The following is a 14,292-nucleotide window of genomic DNA, read 5'->3' as shown; positions in this document are numbered from 1 at the left end:
ATCCCATATATTGCTTAATGAATCAAAGCATATAATACCAAAGAAGCTGTTTTATAACTCCCAGTTTTCACAATACCTTCCAAAGAAGAGAAAGATGTGGATGATACGAAGACGTGAAAAAAGGATTACTTGGGTCAGGAATGGAGGCTTGCTTTGGACGCTTTACTATGAGTAAGGTTAGTGTCCAAGAGTCACAGTGTCAAGGGTAGGGAAAAAAATCATAATGCAAACAGTTGACTACTGTTAGAGAGATGTATAATAATACTTTACTTTGTATAGGACCCTACATCTGAGGAATATCAAGAGCATTACACAATAACTCATGGTTCCTTTCAAAATGCTTGTGACACAGTTTGCAAGAATTATCCTCATCTTAGGGGATAAATTTACGGAGAAATGGCAGCACAAGTTGGTAAGTAACTTGTCAAAACAGCAGGTGACTGGTGAAAAGCTATAAATTGAATCTGAAAATTTAAGTCTCCCAGTCTCCTACCTTATTCACTAAATTGTGCTTATGTTTAAAATTATTTACAGTAGTATATTCTGTTTGAGGCAGATCAAATTCTAATGCACAGATTGTTTTTTTTTTTTTTTTGCCATTCTGTTGATGGCTTATTGAAATGAATCATTATTTTACTGAGATGCTTGCATTGTGATACCATTTTGGTACTTCATTATAACCCTGTGTGGTATGAAGAATATTTAAACCAAGGAACAGAAACTCAACTATGGTAACACCCCGTTCTTTCTCTTTGTTCTGTTATTTGTCATATTCTGTATCCCTTTGTGCTAATGCTATGCTGTGCTACTATCCAAGGTCCATAGTAACTGCCTGGCACAACAGATTTGGTGGTTAACATTGGAACTTTGGGTTAATTATATTGTATCAAGTCTGCCATGGTATCTCTCTGTAGGTTGCATTGGTAGGAGAATGCTTTATAAACGCATTAACCAGTAGAGAAGCAATGATAGTAGATGCCTAATCTGAGCAGTCTAACAAATAGAAGCTTTTTAAAATGATTTGGAACCAATGATTTTGTCTTTGTGTTTGATATGTTAGTGTTTTTATCTGATTGGAAATGGAACCACATATTTTCCTTGAAAGAACAGGAATATGGAAGATTTCAGTTTCACAGTTTGAGCAGTTACTAAGGATTCTTGTTACAGATGGCAGCCTAGGTGGTCTAGTTTCCATTGCCTTTGAATAAGTACAGTCTTTGTCTCAGTATCCATGGAGGATTGGTTCCAGCACTCTCGCAGATACCAAAATCCATGGATGCTCAAGTCCCTTATATAAAATGGCATAGTGTTTGCATATAACCTTTGCATATATTTTAAATCATTTCTGGATTATAGTACCTAGTACAATGTAAATAGTTATAAATACAATGTAAATGATGTGTAAATAACTGTTGGCATGGCAAATTCAAGTTTTGCTTTTTGGAAATTTCTGGAATTTTTTTCCCCCCAAATGTAGTTGACCCTTGAACAACATGAGTGTTAGGTGTACTGATCTTCCATGCAGTTGAAAATCCCCATACTGTTATCTCTCTACCTTAAAAACAGAAATTGAAGTGACTCACCCAAGGGCAAGAAGCAGAAACAATTTGGATAGAATCAGAACTCAAACCCTAGTTTTATGATTCCACATATTGTGATCTCTAATCGAACATAAACTTTTCCCTACACTTAAAAGATCTGTAAAATGAAAATACAAGTATTTATTGAAGTAAATGTATAAGTGGATCTGTGCAGTTCAAACACATGTTGTTTAAGGGTTAGCTGTGTTTTCCGTCCACATGTTGGTTGAATGCTGAGATAAGGAACTTATGGAAAAGGAGGGCCGACTGTATTCTTTGGGTTCTGTGTCCCCAATATGTCATATGAGTGTAGCACTGTTGTAAAAGGTCATTTTTCACAAACCTCATGTATTTTTAAAATTGTTTTGAAGAAATAAAGTCTCACTTCATAGATATTAAATTTTCCTAGGCAAAAGGTGTATCAGATACGTGAGATACGTATTAAAACAATGGAGGAAATGTATTCAGTCATTGTTATAGGGTTTCTTTGGACTAGGATTGTGTTAGTAAGTAGAAAAATGGAAATCATTAATAAATAAACCATATTGAAGAGCCCATGGTTTTCTCCTTGCAGTTTCTATGGACTTTCTTTCCATGCTGATGGAATTTAAAAGGCAATAATTATTTTTATATCTTGATGAATCGTTTTGGTTACTTTACATGCAAGGAAAATCTGTGCTGAACATGATAGTATTTATTGGAGTTAATTTGGTTAAAAGGGAAATTTCTTGAATTTTGATGGCTTTCTTTAAGCCATAATATTTTGTTTACATGAATTACTCATTTTTCTTCAGTTCTAGCACTGCAGAATTTTATTTCAGCTTTTCTCAGCCATGAAGAAAACATTCTGTAATCCTTTAGTAATGTGTTTTTCACATTACTTTGAAATACCTTGCTGCCGCGCTAAGTTGCTTCAGTCGTGTCCGACTCTGTGCGATCCCATAGACAGCAGCCCACCAGGCTCCCTCATCCCTGGGATTCTCCAGGCAAGAACACTGGAGTGGGTTGCCACTTCCTTCTCCAATGCATGAAAGTGAAAAGTGAAAGTGAAGTTGCTCAGTCGTGTCCGACTCTTCGCGACCCCATGGACTGCAGCCTACCAGGCTCCTCTGTCCATGGGATTTTCCAGGCAAGAGTATTGGAGTGCGGTGCCATCGCCTTCTCCATAAAATATCTTCTTTATTAATATCTTAAGTTTAGTCCCATTTTATTCTTTTGCTGGGTGTCACTGTTTTGAAATAACACATTTTTAGTTTTTGATGGTTTTATTACATATTCTTGGTAGTGAAATCAGGAAATATAGGGAAAATAAAAATCAACCATAATGCTGTCATGCACGGATAAATACTGCCGTCATTTGACATTTTTTCTGTTTTCATATATTAATATATTTCTGATTATGGACTGGGAATATGTTTTTATTTCTCAACTATTTTTCAGTAATAATTGAATAACAAATTTAGTAAGTATGTCTCTATGATTTTAAAATACCATTTTAAAATGGTATTATGGTGGGGATGTTGTTAATGATTATTTAACATTTTATTATTTAAATATACCAAAATTTGTGTTCTTTTATTTTCTGGAATTTGTTTCCAGATTTTTGTTGTAAGTAATGCCACAAACATATACATCGTTTTAGTCTTTATTTCTTCCCTGTTTATTTCTTAAGGAGAAAGAACATCTTTAATTTTAGCATATCTAACAGGAACAATAACTAAATTTATTTTTAAAAATTTAACACAGTTTTGTCTCACTTTACAAAGTTGATAAACTCATTCAGTTCAGTTCAGTCGCTCAGTCGTGTCTGACTCTTTGCGACCCCATGAATCACAGCACGCCAGGCCTCCCTGTCCATCACCAACTCCCGGAGTTCACTCAGACTTATGTCCATCGAGTCGGTGCTGCCATCCAGCCATCTCATTCTCTGTCGTCCCCGTCTCCTCCCACCCCTAATACCTCCTAGCATCAGACTCTTTTCCAGTGAGTCAACTCTTTGCATGAGGTGGCCAAAGTATTGGGAGTTTCAGCTATAGCATTAGAAAATATTTATAAATGAAACTTTAAAATTATTAATATTATTTGAGAAGCTTCTAAGGTAATGTGATCACTATCATTTAAAGATCTAGAAGGGAAGAATTATTTTAAGTGCATAGATAGAAATGCATATAAAATATGCTGTTATAAATGCATAAACGAAATGCTGTGTTGAGATGAATAGTATTACCCTTTGGGATGGGATGGATTGTAGATGAGTTTCTAAAGGGAAGATAGCATATGAATTGGAAGAATATATAGTATTTCAAGGAGGAAAGAATGAAGAAGAGTGCTTTATAGGTAAAGCACCTCAAATGGAAATAGGCAGATATGAAGCCTATTGAGAAAATAGTAGTTCAGTTAACTGAAATGTCTGTGAATAGTGAGCTAGAAGGTTAGAAAAGTAAAATTGAGGTCAGATTATAGAGTTAATGAAATTAGGGAGCCTGAATTTAATTTGGTAGATATCTTTTGATATCTGTAATTTGCAGTAGGTCTTATCTGGTTTTTATAGAAGGGAGAGAATTTACAGGTAGAGAAATTAATTAGACTATGAGAGTAGCTCTTTAAAACGAGAAGGGAGCATGAGATTAGGGAGACAAAGAATGAACAGACTTTGGTAACCAGATGGAAGTGAATGGTAAGGGTGAAGGGAAGAGCCAGGTGTGATCCTTGGTTGAATCATGAATAGAAATAGGGAATCCTGAAAGAGGAGGACTGTTAACTGTTTTGTTTTAGGAGGAGAGAAAAGATTTGGTGAGGTGAATTGTGTTTTGAACTTGGTAACAATATTTAATCAGTAAATCCAGTACTGTAAGTGAGGAGAAAGAATAGAACTAATGGCATGAAATGTTTTATTTTAAATTTTGTTTACTCTTCAGTTCATAGTAGTTTAACATTATCCTTGGTTCCAACCTTTTAAGAAATTAATAATCCACTAACGATACTTAATTTTGTGCTTTTGGAAGACTGTTTTAAAGTGCCTAGCAATTTAACACCTTTGTCAATTTGAGGTAATCTAATTTGCCTGTTCTATTTCATCTGTTTTGTAAACTTGAATTTTTATATATAGATAAAACATTTATATTTGTAAGGTGCAATTTGATAGACTGCTTATTTGAGTTTTATTAATAGGTTCATTTGCTTCATTTAACTGACAAAAACCTATTAGTTAATTATGTCTGATTTTATGATTTCCAGATTTTATTGGAAACAAAGGTTTTGAAGTCACAAGATGTCACATAGAAGTTATGAAGTAGTTGAAAGCTGAAATAGTTTTAAATATTAATTGTGTGTGTGCTGGCATGTAGGCAAGAGCCCCTGAGAAATGTGCCTTCTGAGATGATAATCTTGCTTTTGTGAAAGGGAAATGAAAGTGAGAAAAGGAATAAAGTAAGGCTAAAAGAGACCCTAAGCAGAATTTGGTTGTTCCAGATCTCAGTTGTGGCATGTGGGCTCTAGTTCCCTGCCTAGGAGTTGAACTCAGGCCCACTGCATTGGGAGCCCAGAGAATCAGCCATTGGATCACCAGGGAAGTCCCTACCAGGTTTTAATTTCAGAAGCAGAGCTTCTGAAAACAATTGGAGGAAATTTTGGTTCTTTACCTATAAGTTCTTTGAAGGAGTTTGTGATGGCTTCTCATAGTTGATCCCTAGGATTTATGAATCAGCACATGTATACTTTATGATTTTTTATCAAGGAATTGCTCAGCTATGGATGACATAACTAGACTATCTAACAAGAATGAACTTCGTGGACCTACACTTATTTTTTTGAATAATTAGGTAAAATTCTGAAAGGTTGCTGTTACTTCTGCCTGAACCTAAGATTATTTCTGCACTCAGCTGGGGAGCGGAGTGAGCCTCTGTTACTAGGAGCAAGGGGGGAAGGTAACACTTAGAAGTTAATATGACATTGTAAAGGGGAGAAGAAAGATACCAACCTCGTAGTTGGAGAAACTTACTAATGAGAAATATTATTTAGAATAGGTACTAGGATGTGGACATTTGAAAATAATAACGGTAACCACCATTATCTGCCAGGCACTGTGCTGCATCCTTTATACATTATCCACAAACATTAAGTCCATCCTGCAGGGTACAGTTAGCTCAGTTTTATAGGTGAGGGAAATAGAACTTCAGGAGGTTAAGTAACTTGCCCAAAGTCAAAATTAAAACCATAGGGACTTTCCTGGTGGTCCAGTGGCTGAGACTGTGCTTCCAAGGCAGGGGGCCTGGGTTCAGTTCCTAGTCAGGGAACTAGATCCCACATGCCACAACTAAGACCTGGAACAACCAAATAAATAAATAATAAAAGACCAAAAAAAAAAAAAAAAAGTCCCACCTGGTGAATACCGTAAAGGAAATCTTTGACAAAATGGAAATAACCTACTGAATGGGAGAAAATATTTGCAAATGATATGGCCCATAAGGGATTAATACTCAAAATACATAAATAGCTCATACATTTCAATATCAAAAAGCAAACAACTTGATTTAAAAATGGGCAGAAGACCTGAATAGACATTTTTCCAAAGAAAACATCTAGATGGCCATCAGGCCTGTCTGATGTAGAGAAAAGATTCTCTACATCACTAATCATCAAAGAAATGCGGATGAAAACCACAATGAGTCATCACCTCACACTTGTCAGAATGGCTGCCATCAAAAACACCACAGTTAGCATGTTGGCAAGTATGTGGAGAAAAGGGAATCTTTGTACACTGTTGATGGGAATGTAAATTGATGCAGTCATTGTGGAAAGCAGTATGGGGGTTCTTCAAAGAAAGAAAAAAGGACTACTGATTCTACTCCTGGCCATATATTCAAAGAAAAGAAAACACTAGTTTGAAAAGGTACATGTAATCCAGTGTTCACAGCAGCATGATTTACAGTCACCAATATGTGGAAGCAATCTGAGTGTCTATCAGCAGATGAATGGATAAAGATGTGTGTGTTTGTGTATACACGTACACACGATGGAATACTACTCAGCCATGAAAAGAATGAAAATTTGTCATTTGCAACATGGATGTACTTGGATGTTATGCTTAGTGAAATAAGCCAGATAGATAAAAATTACAATATCACTTCTGTGTGGAATCTAAAAAATAGTGAATATTAAAAGAAAGAAACAGACTTACAGATACAGAAAACAAACTAGTGACTACCAGTGGGGAGAGGGAAGGGGGGAAGGCAAATAGGGTTAGAGGCACTACCATGTATGACATAAGCTGTAAGGCTATATTGTGCAGCATAGGGAATATAGCCAATAATATATATATATATTATATTCACATATATTTGTATGAATAGATATTAATATAATTTATAATAACCATAAATGGAATATAATCTTTAAAAATTGTGAATCATTGTGTTGTAAAGTTGAAACATAATATTATAAATCAGCTATACCTCAATTAAAACCAAACCTAGTGGAAAGAAGGTCCAATTAGATGTCAGCAATCAAAAGTCAGTACTTAACAATAGCAAGAAAAAGGTACAACGACCTAGGAAATACCTAAGAAATGTGCAACACCTAGACTGTGAAGAAGACTTGAAAGCACTTACTAGGGATGCAGAAAGCTTCAGTCAATGGTAACCACATTTGTGGACAGGCATGCTTAACCTACATAAACCTATCAGCTTTTCTAAAATTAATGTCCATTTAATGTGATCCTAATAAAAATACCAAATGATTTTTTTCCCCAGGAACTGGACAAATTGATTCTCTAGTTCATATGGAAAAAATGAAGCAGAGTAGCCAGGAAAATTGAAAAATAAGAGCAGGAAAAAATATACATATATATATAGTTAATCGGAGAAGGCAATGGCAAGCCACTCCAGTACTCTTGCCTAGAAAATCCCATGGATGGAGGAGCCTGGTAGGTTGCAGTCCGTGGGGTTGCTAATGGTCGGACACGACTGAGCGACTTCACTTTCACTTTTCACTTTCACACATTGGAGAAGGAAATGGCAACCCACTCCAGTGTTCTTGCCTGGAGAATTCCAGGGACAGGGGAGCCTGGTGGGCTTCCGTCTATGGGGTCACACAGAGTCGGACACGACTGAAGTGACTTAGCAGCAGCAGCAGCAGCATATAGTTAATAGCATGTTTTAATTTTAAAACCTTGGTAGTTAAAACTGCCCTACATATGGACATTTAAAACCAATAAAACAATATAGAGCCCAGACATAAGCATGGAGAAAAAAATTCAAGTGAGAGATATTCAATAAATGATCTTGGTATAAGTAGGAGCATCATTTAGGGATTAAAAAAGTTGGATTTACCTCATGCCATGTATATATTGGATAAATTCCAGATGAATCAAATATTTAAATGTAAAGGCTATAATGATAAAAATGTGCTTGAAGAAAACGTGGACTGATTTTTAAACAATTATTTTGGAAACTTGTAAGGAGGTCCTTTTGGCAAATTAAGCACTCACCCTCTGTGCTGTCCCTCTCCTTGCCTCTAGTTCAGAAATTGCGGTTTCCCCTGTAGGCCACATGGGAGCCTTGATTGAAGACATTGTATTCTGTCTGAAGAGTATTTAAGGTTTACAGTAAAATGTACATACCTCAAAAAAAATTGTTTTGTTGGAGTCAGGAAATGGTGAATTATGAATACGCATAGAAAAGTTAAGTTGCATGGAAGTAAAAATAATTTTGCTAGGTGGAAGTCACTGTAAACAAAGGTAAAAGACAAACAGGAAAATATAGTTTACTGTTCATTAAAATCAAAGTGTAAATCTCTGAGATATAAAGCACTTCTAAAAATTGATGAGATAAAAACAGCAGAATGGGCAAAGGAACAGGCACTTCACAGAAAAGAATATACAAATGACTTCTAAACCGTGAGTACTCTTCAGCCTCATTCATACTAAAAGTGCAGAAGACCTGTGTATGCCTGGAGTACCATCTCTGCAGTGAGGCTGTCAGTAAATAAGTGTTCATAGGTTTTTATAATGGTTATTTTGCCATCATATATCAGAATTACAAATGTACATACCCTTTCTTCGAGAAGTCCAAGAGTATAGCTGTTGATTTGATAGCTACATTTGTATATGTACAGAGTGAGTGTTACTACAGCATTGTTTATAACAGCAAAACAGTAGAAACAACATTGTGACAGTATGTTTGTCTGTACTAAGTTGCTTCAGTCCTGTCTGACTGTGCGGCCCTATGGATTGTAGCCTGCCTGGCTCCTCTGTCCATGGGATTCTCCAGGCAAGAATAAAGAATACTTAAGTGGGTTTCTATGCATGTCTCCAGGGAATCTTGCCAACCCAAGAATCAAACCCACATCTCTTAGGTCTCCTGCATTGGCAGGTGGGTTCTTTACCACTAGCGCCACCTGGGAAGCCCCAACAGTGTTGTGTGTTAGTCACTTATTTGTGCCCAACTCTGCATCCCCATGGTCTGTCCATGGAATTCTTCAGAGAATACTGGAGTGGGTTGCCATTCCCTTCTCCAAGGGATCTTCCTGACGCTGGAATCAAACCCAGGTCTCCTGCATTACAGGCAGATTCTTTACCATCTGAGCTACCAGGGAAGCCCCGGCAACAGTCTGTTGGGAACTGGTAAAATAATTCAGTCAATGTAATGTAAATACAATGTACTTAAGAAGAGAATGAGGGAGGAGTTTGCACATTATTATAAGATAAATTGAGTGGAAAGAGCAAGGTGTAGAACATTGTCTATAAAGCCATATTTTGGATTAGAAAAAAGATATTTGTATTTGCTTATAGATACATTTGCTATAGATACTCTTGCCTGGGTACTGGAGTGGGTTGCCATTTCCTTCTCCAGGGGATCTTCCCAATCCAGGGATTAAATCCAGGTCTCTTGCATTGCAGGCAGATTCTTTACTGTTTGAGCTACCAGGGTAACCCAAACAAAATAAAAGGGTAGGCTCTGGAATTAGAATGCTTTGGTATAAACCCTGTACCCTTTTAGCTATGTTATCTTGGTCATTTATCTTTTACTTTTTAGCTGTGTTATCTTGGGCACATAGCTTAGTCTTTTTGTGTTAAGTATTCTCTGTAAAATGAGGATAATCATGCCAAGGGTAGTTGTAGGGATTAAGTGAGCTATCACACTGAAGTGCAAAGAACAATGCCTGGCATGTGGAAAATGCTCAGTAAATGTTTTCTTAAAAGTAAGTCTTACACTGAAGTAGCTAATATGCTGTTTCTGTATTTGCTTTGAGATAGACAATATCTTTTTATTTATAACTGAAACTCAGGCATTTATTCAACAGAATATCTACTTTGTCTAGACATTGGGTTAACCATAAAAGTATATACTTTATGTTTAGTTTTCATTTACCTTGTTGAAGCTCATATTAAAAAGCTGTACCCAAATTTCCCCAAAATGTATGTTTATTTCACTTAAAGGTAGTGTTGTATTGGAGCAAGATATAAAATAAATTCCTTTACTGTTAGAGTTTAAAGATACATAGTAATGGAAAAAACAGATTTTTTTGTTGTTCTTGTGAGAATTACATAAATGATAGAAGTTAGATTCATTGTTTATTTTCAAAAGTTTAATGAAGAATACTTAATTTGAAGATTTCTTGGTCTATTCAGGCTGCTACAACATAAATAATATAGTCTGGGTGACTTACACAACAAACATATTTCTCTTGGTTTTTGAGTCTGGGTAATCCAGGATCTAGGTCATATCTGAATGGTCTAGTGGTTTTCCCTACTTTCTTCAATTTAAGTCTGAATTTGGCAGTAAGGAGTTCGTGAGAAGGCAATGGCAAGTCACTCCAGTACTCTTGCCTAGAAAATCCCATGGATGGAGGAGCCTGGTAGGCTACAGTCTGTGGGGTCACTAGGGGTCAGACACGACTGAGCGACTTTACTTTCACTTTTTACTTTCACACATTGGAGAAGGAAATGGCAACCCACTCCAGTGTTCTTGCCTGGAGAATCTCAGGGACGGGGGAGCCTGGTGGGCTTCCGTCTATGGGGTCACACAGAGTTGGACACGACTGAAGTGACTTAGCAGTAGCAGTAGCAGATCTGAGCCACAATCAGCTCCCAGTCTTGGTTTTGCTAACTGTATAGAACTTCTCTATCTTTGGCTGCAAAGAATATAATCAATCTGATTTCGGTGTTGATCAGCTGGTGATGTCCATGTGTAGGGTCTTCTCTTGTGTTGTTGGAAGAGGGTGTTGGCTGTGACCAGTGCGTTCTTTTGGCAAAACTCTATTAGCCTTTGCCCTGCTTCATTCCGTATTCCAAGGCCAAACACCCCAGGTGTTTCTTGACTTCCTACTTTTGCATTTCAGTCCTCTATAATGAAAAGGACATCTGTTTTGGGTGTTAGTTCTAAAAGGTCTTGTAGGTCTCCATAGAACCGTTCAACTTCAGTTTCTTCAGCGTTACTGGTTGGGGCATAGGCTTGGATTACTGTAATATTGAATGGTTTGCCTTGGAAACGAACAGAGATTATTCTGTTGTTTTTGAGATTGCATCCAAGTACTGCATTTCGGACTCTTTTGTCGACCATGATGGCTACTCCATTTCTACTAAGGGATTCCTGCCCACAGTAGTAGATATATTGGTCATCTGAGTTAAATTCACCCATTCCAGTCCATTTTAGTTAACTGATTCCTAGAATGTGGACATTCACTCTTGCCATCTCCTGTTTGACCACTTCCAATTTGCCTTGATTCATGGACCTAACATTCCAGGTTCCTATGCAATATTGCTCTTTACAGCATTGAACCTTGCTTCTATCACCAGTCACATCCACAGCTGGGTGTTGTTTTTGCTTTGGCTCCATCCATTCATTCTTTCTAGTTATTTCTCCACTGACCACACTTATGGTAGAAAGTGAAGAGGAACTAAGAAGCCTCTTGATGAAAGTGAAAGAGGAGAGTGACAAAGCTGGCTTAAAGCTCAACATTCAGGAAACTAAGATCATGGCATCTGGTCCCATCACTTCATGGGAAATAGATGGGGAAACAGTGGAAACAGTGTCAGACTTCCTTGGGGCTCCAAAATCACTGCGGATGCTGATTGCAGCCATGAAATTCAAAGACGCTTACTCCTTGGAAGGAAAATCATGACCAGCCTAGATAGCATATTAAAAAGCAGAGACATTACTTTGCCAACCAAGGTCCGTCTAGTCAGGGCTATGGTTTTTCCCGTGGTCATGTATGGATGCGAGAGTTGGACTGTGAAGAAAGGTGATCGCCGAAGAATTGATGCTTTTGAACTGTGGTGCTGGAGAAGAATCTTGCGAGTCCCTTGGACTGCAAGGAGATCCAGCCAGTCCATTACTGTCGGTTAAACACCTTGTCTTACATATCTTTATCACAGAAGAAACACAAGGTGTTGAATGAACACGATGACCATTTTGTTGGATATGCCATAGAAAGGGAGGAAAGTTACAGTTAAGACTCTTTCGTTTTGGTAAGTTTGAGGTCATCAGCTACTTTATAATGCAAAGTTTAAAGTTTATACCTGTTCTAAGAATGTACATATTGGAAGTGGTAAGGTAAAGTCATTGTGGCTTTAAGGGGTAATGAGAATGAGGCTTGGAAGAAGTTGATTATGCTCACTATTTCTAGAGAGGAGGTCACTGCATGCCACACAAGAGCTGAGGAGGAAGATACCAAGGTAATCAAGAGGCAGAAAAGAGCTCAGGGGAGATCTTAAGACTGTAGCCTTTATTGAGGTTTTCCAGGGAGAGGCAAACTGGACAGAATAAACAGTTTACAATTGACTAATTTGATTAATTCTTCCAGGCTTTATTCTATAGGATAGGTTTCTTAATTCCTGGTACCTGGTTCTGGGATGATTTAAGGTAGGGGAAATTCTGGTTTGGTGTGTGAGAATTAGATAAGGATATAGTTGGTGGAATAATCTGGTTTGGTCAGTTATGAAAGGCATGTTGGTAAGCAAGTTATCTTTAGGAATTAGCCAGTTCTGAGAGGGTTTAACTCTTTGGTGTCTGTAAACCCCTTCCCCCACTTTTCCTATGTCATCAACAAGAATAAAGAAAGTAAGAAAATACAGTTAAATTGTCTCTGAGATGAATGAATTCCAAATACACAAGAAAGAATGTTAAGAAAACACAGAACAAAAAATCCGCCAGTATATTTTGAGGGTTCATTCTTGCTGGTCTTAGAGATTAAAACTGCTATTTGGTTTGATATATTGGAGTCTTTTTTTAAAAGTTGGAATCTTTATATTTTAGTTTGACTTCTTTCTGCTTCAAAGCAATCAATTTCAGCAGTTCCTAGCCATCCAGGAAGGACTCATGAGGAAAAAATGTTGTGAAGCCCTAGTGCTTTTACAGTTTTAAGTATATTTTGAAAGTAAATTATTAAAACATAACCTTGTTGTTTAAGTATTATAAGCAAAAGGACAGTTGTTCAATAGGGAAATGTTTATATCTTAGTGCCTTTGAAGTAGGGATGATGGTACACCTGCCTTATCGTGTTATGAGGATTAAATGAGATTAAATAAAGTGCTTAGCACAGTTCCAGGCACATAATAAGTTCTCTGTGTATGTTAACTGTATACCTGTATGTAGATAAGAATGCATAAAAGGGGTATGGCTTTGTAAACATCCATTATAAAGAATTTTTTAATCTAGTTTTAAATTTTTTAATCTCCATATGAATATTGCTGTGTACTGTCAGCTAAGACATGTAAGTTACTGTATATTTTGATTTTATCAGAAAACTTACTAAAATGTTTTCATGGCGATGAGTTGTACCATTCCAAATTCCTGTTGATAATTGTTGGTAATAATTTTAAAGAATTAGTATTTTCATTAAATATTTTATGTTAGGCTTTTATTCTTAATTTTTCATATTTTATGATCATTATATGATTATATTAGTGATCCTTTAAAAAGTGTCAGTAAACAATTTTACTTTCAATTCAGTTCAGTTGCTCAGTCGTGTCCAACTCTCCGCGACCCCATGAATCACAGCACGCCAGGCCTCCCTGTCCATCACCAACTCCAATTTTACTTTAGGAGTAGGGAAATAACATGCCTTGAGTGAAGTAGCCATTTGGTAATTTGTTAACTCTGTCACACAATTAGCAGTATCATTATTTATTAAAGTAAAAAAAGCATTCTGAGTTATTTACTGGTGTTATTCTCTAATCCCAAGTACTTAACGTCTTCATCTTTTAAAAAAATCAGAATCATAAAATGCATCAACTCACTTTGACTTGTTCAGTTAAACAATTGAAGAACCATGAAAGAAAGAAAACCACTGGTAGATAATCAGTGTTGACAATTTAGTATTTCTTTACCCAGTCTTTTTTATTTTAAATATTTTTGATTTATCTGGCTGTGCTGAGTGTTGATGCTTGGGCTTTTCTCTCGTTGAAGTGAGCAGGGGGCTACTCTAGTTTTGGTGCACAGGCTCTCATTGCGGTGGCTTCTCTTGTTATAGAGCATGGGCTCTATAGAGTATTCTGGATTCAGTTGTTTTGACGCGTGGGCTCAGTAGTTACAGCTCCTGGGCTCTGTAGCCACTAGTTCAGTTGCTGTGGCACACGGGCCCAATTGTCCTTTGGCCCAAGTTGTCCTCTGGAATCTTCCCAGACCATGGATTGAACCTTTTTCTCCTGCATTGGCAGGTGGATTCTTTACCACTGAGCCACCAGGGAAACCCTATTTTTCCCAGTCTTTTC

The 14,292-nt window shown here is 36.9% G+C and overlaps 1 protein-coding gene across 6 annotated transcripts in view; it reads left to right on the top strand.

The window, feature by feature from the left end:
- HERC4 (HECT and RLD domain containing E3 ubiquitin protein ligase 4) overlaps positions 1–14,292 on the top strand; it is a 129,427-nt gene that overhangs the window by 6,566 nt on the left and 108,569 nt on the right. Inside the window, exon 2 of one of the 6 annotated variants that reach the window (XM_055425625.1) lies at positions 280–412. The exons of the other annotated variants lie outside the window; for them this stretch is intronic. Within the exon in view, the coding sequence (XP_055281600.1) occupies positions 397–412 (16 nt within the window). The 5' untranslated portion in view covers positions 280–396. The remainder of the gene's footprint in view (positions 1–279; positions 413–14,292) is intronic. 6 annotated transcript variants of the gene reach the window in all.

Source organism: Moschus berezovskii, chromosome 12 (genome assembly GCF_049115385.1).
Source record: "Moschus berezovskii isolate FMDL1 chromosome 12, NW_MosBer_1.0, whole genome shotgun sequence".
Classification (NCBI taxonomy): Eukaryota; Metazoa; Chordata; class Mammalia; order Artiodactyla; family Moschidae; genus Moschus; species Moschus berezovskii.
This window is presented reverse-complemented; position numbering and strand designations above follow the sequence as displayed.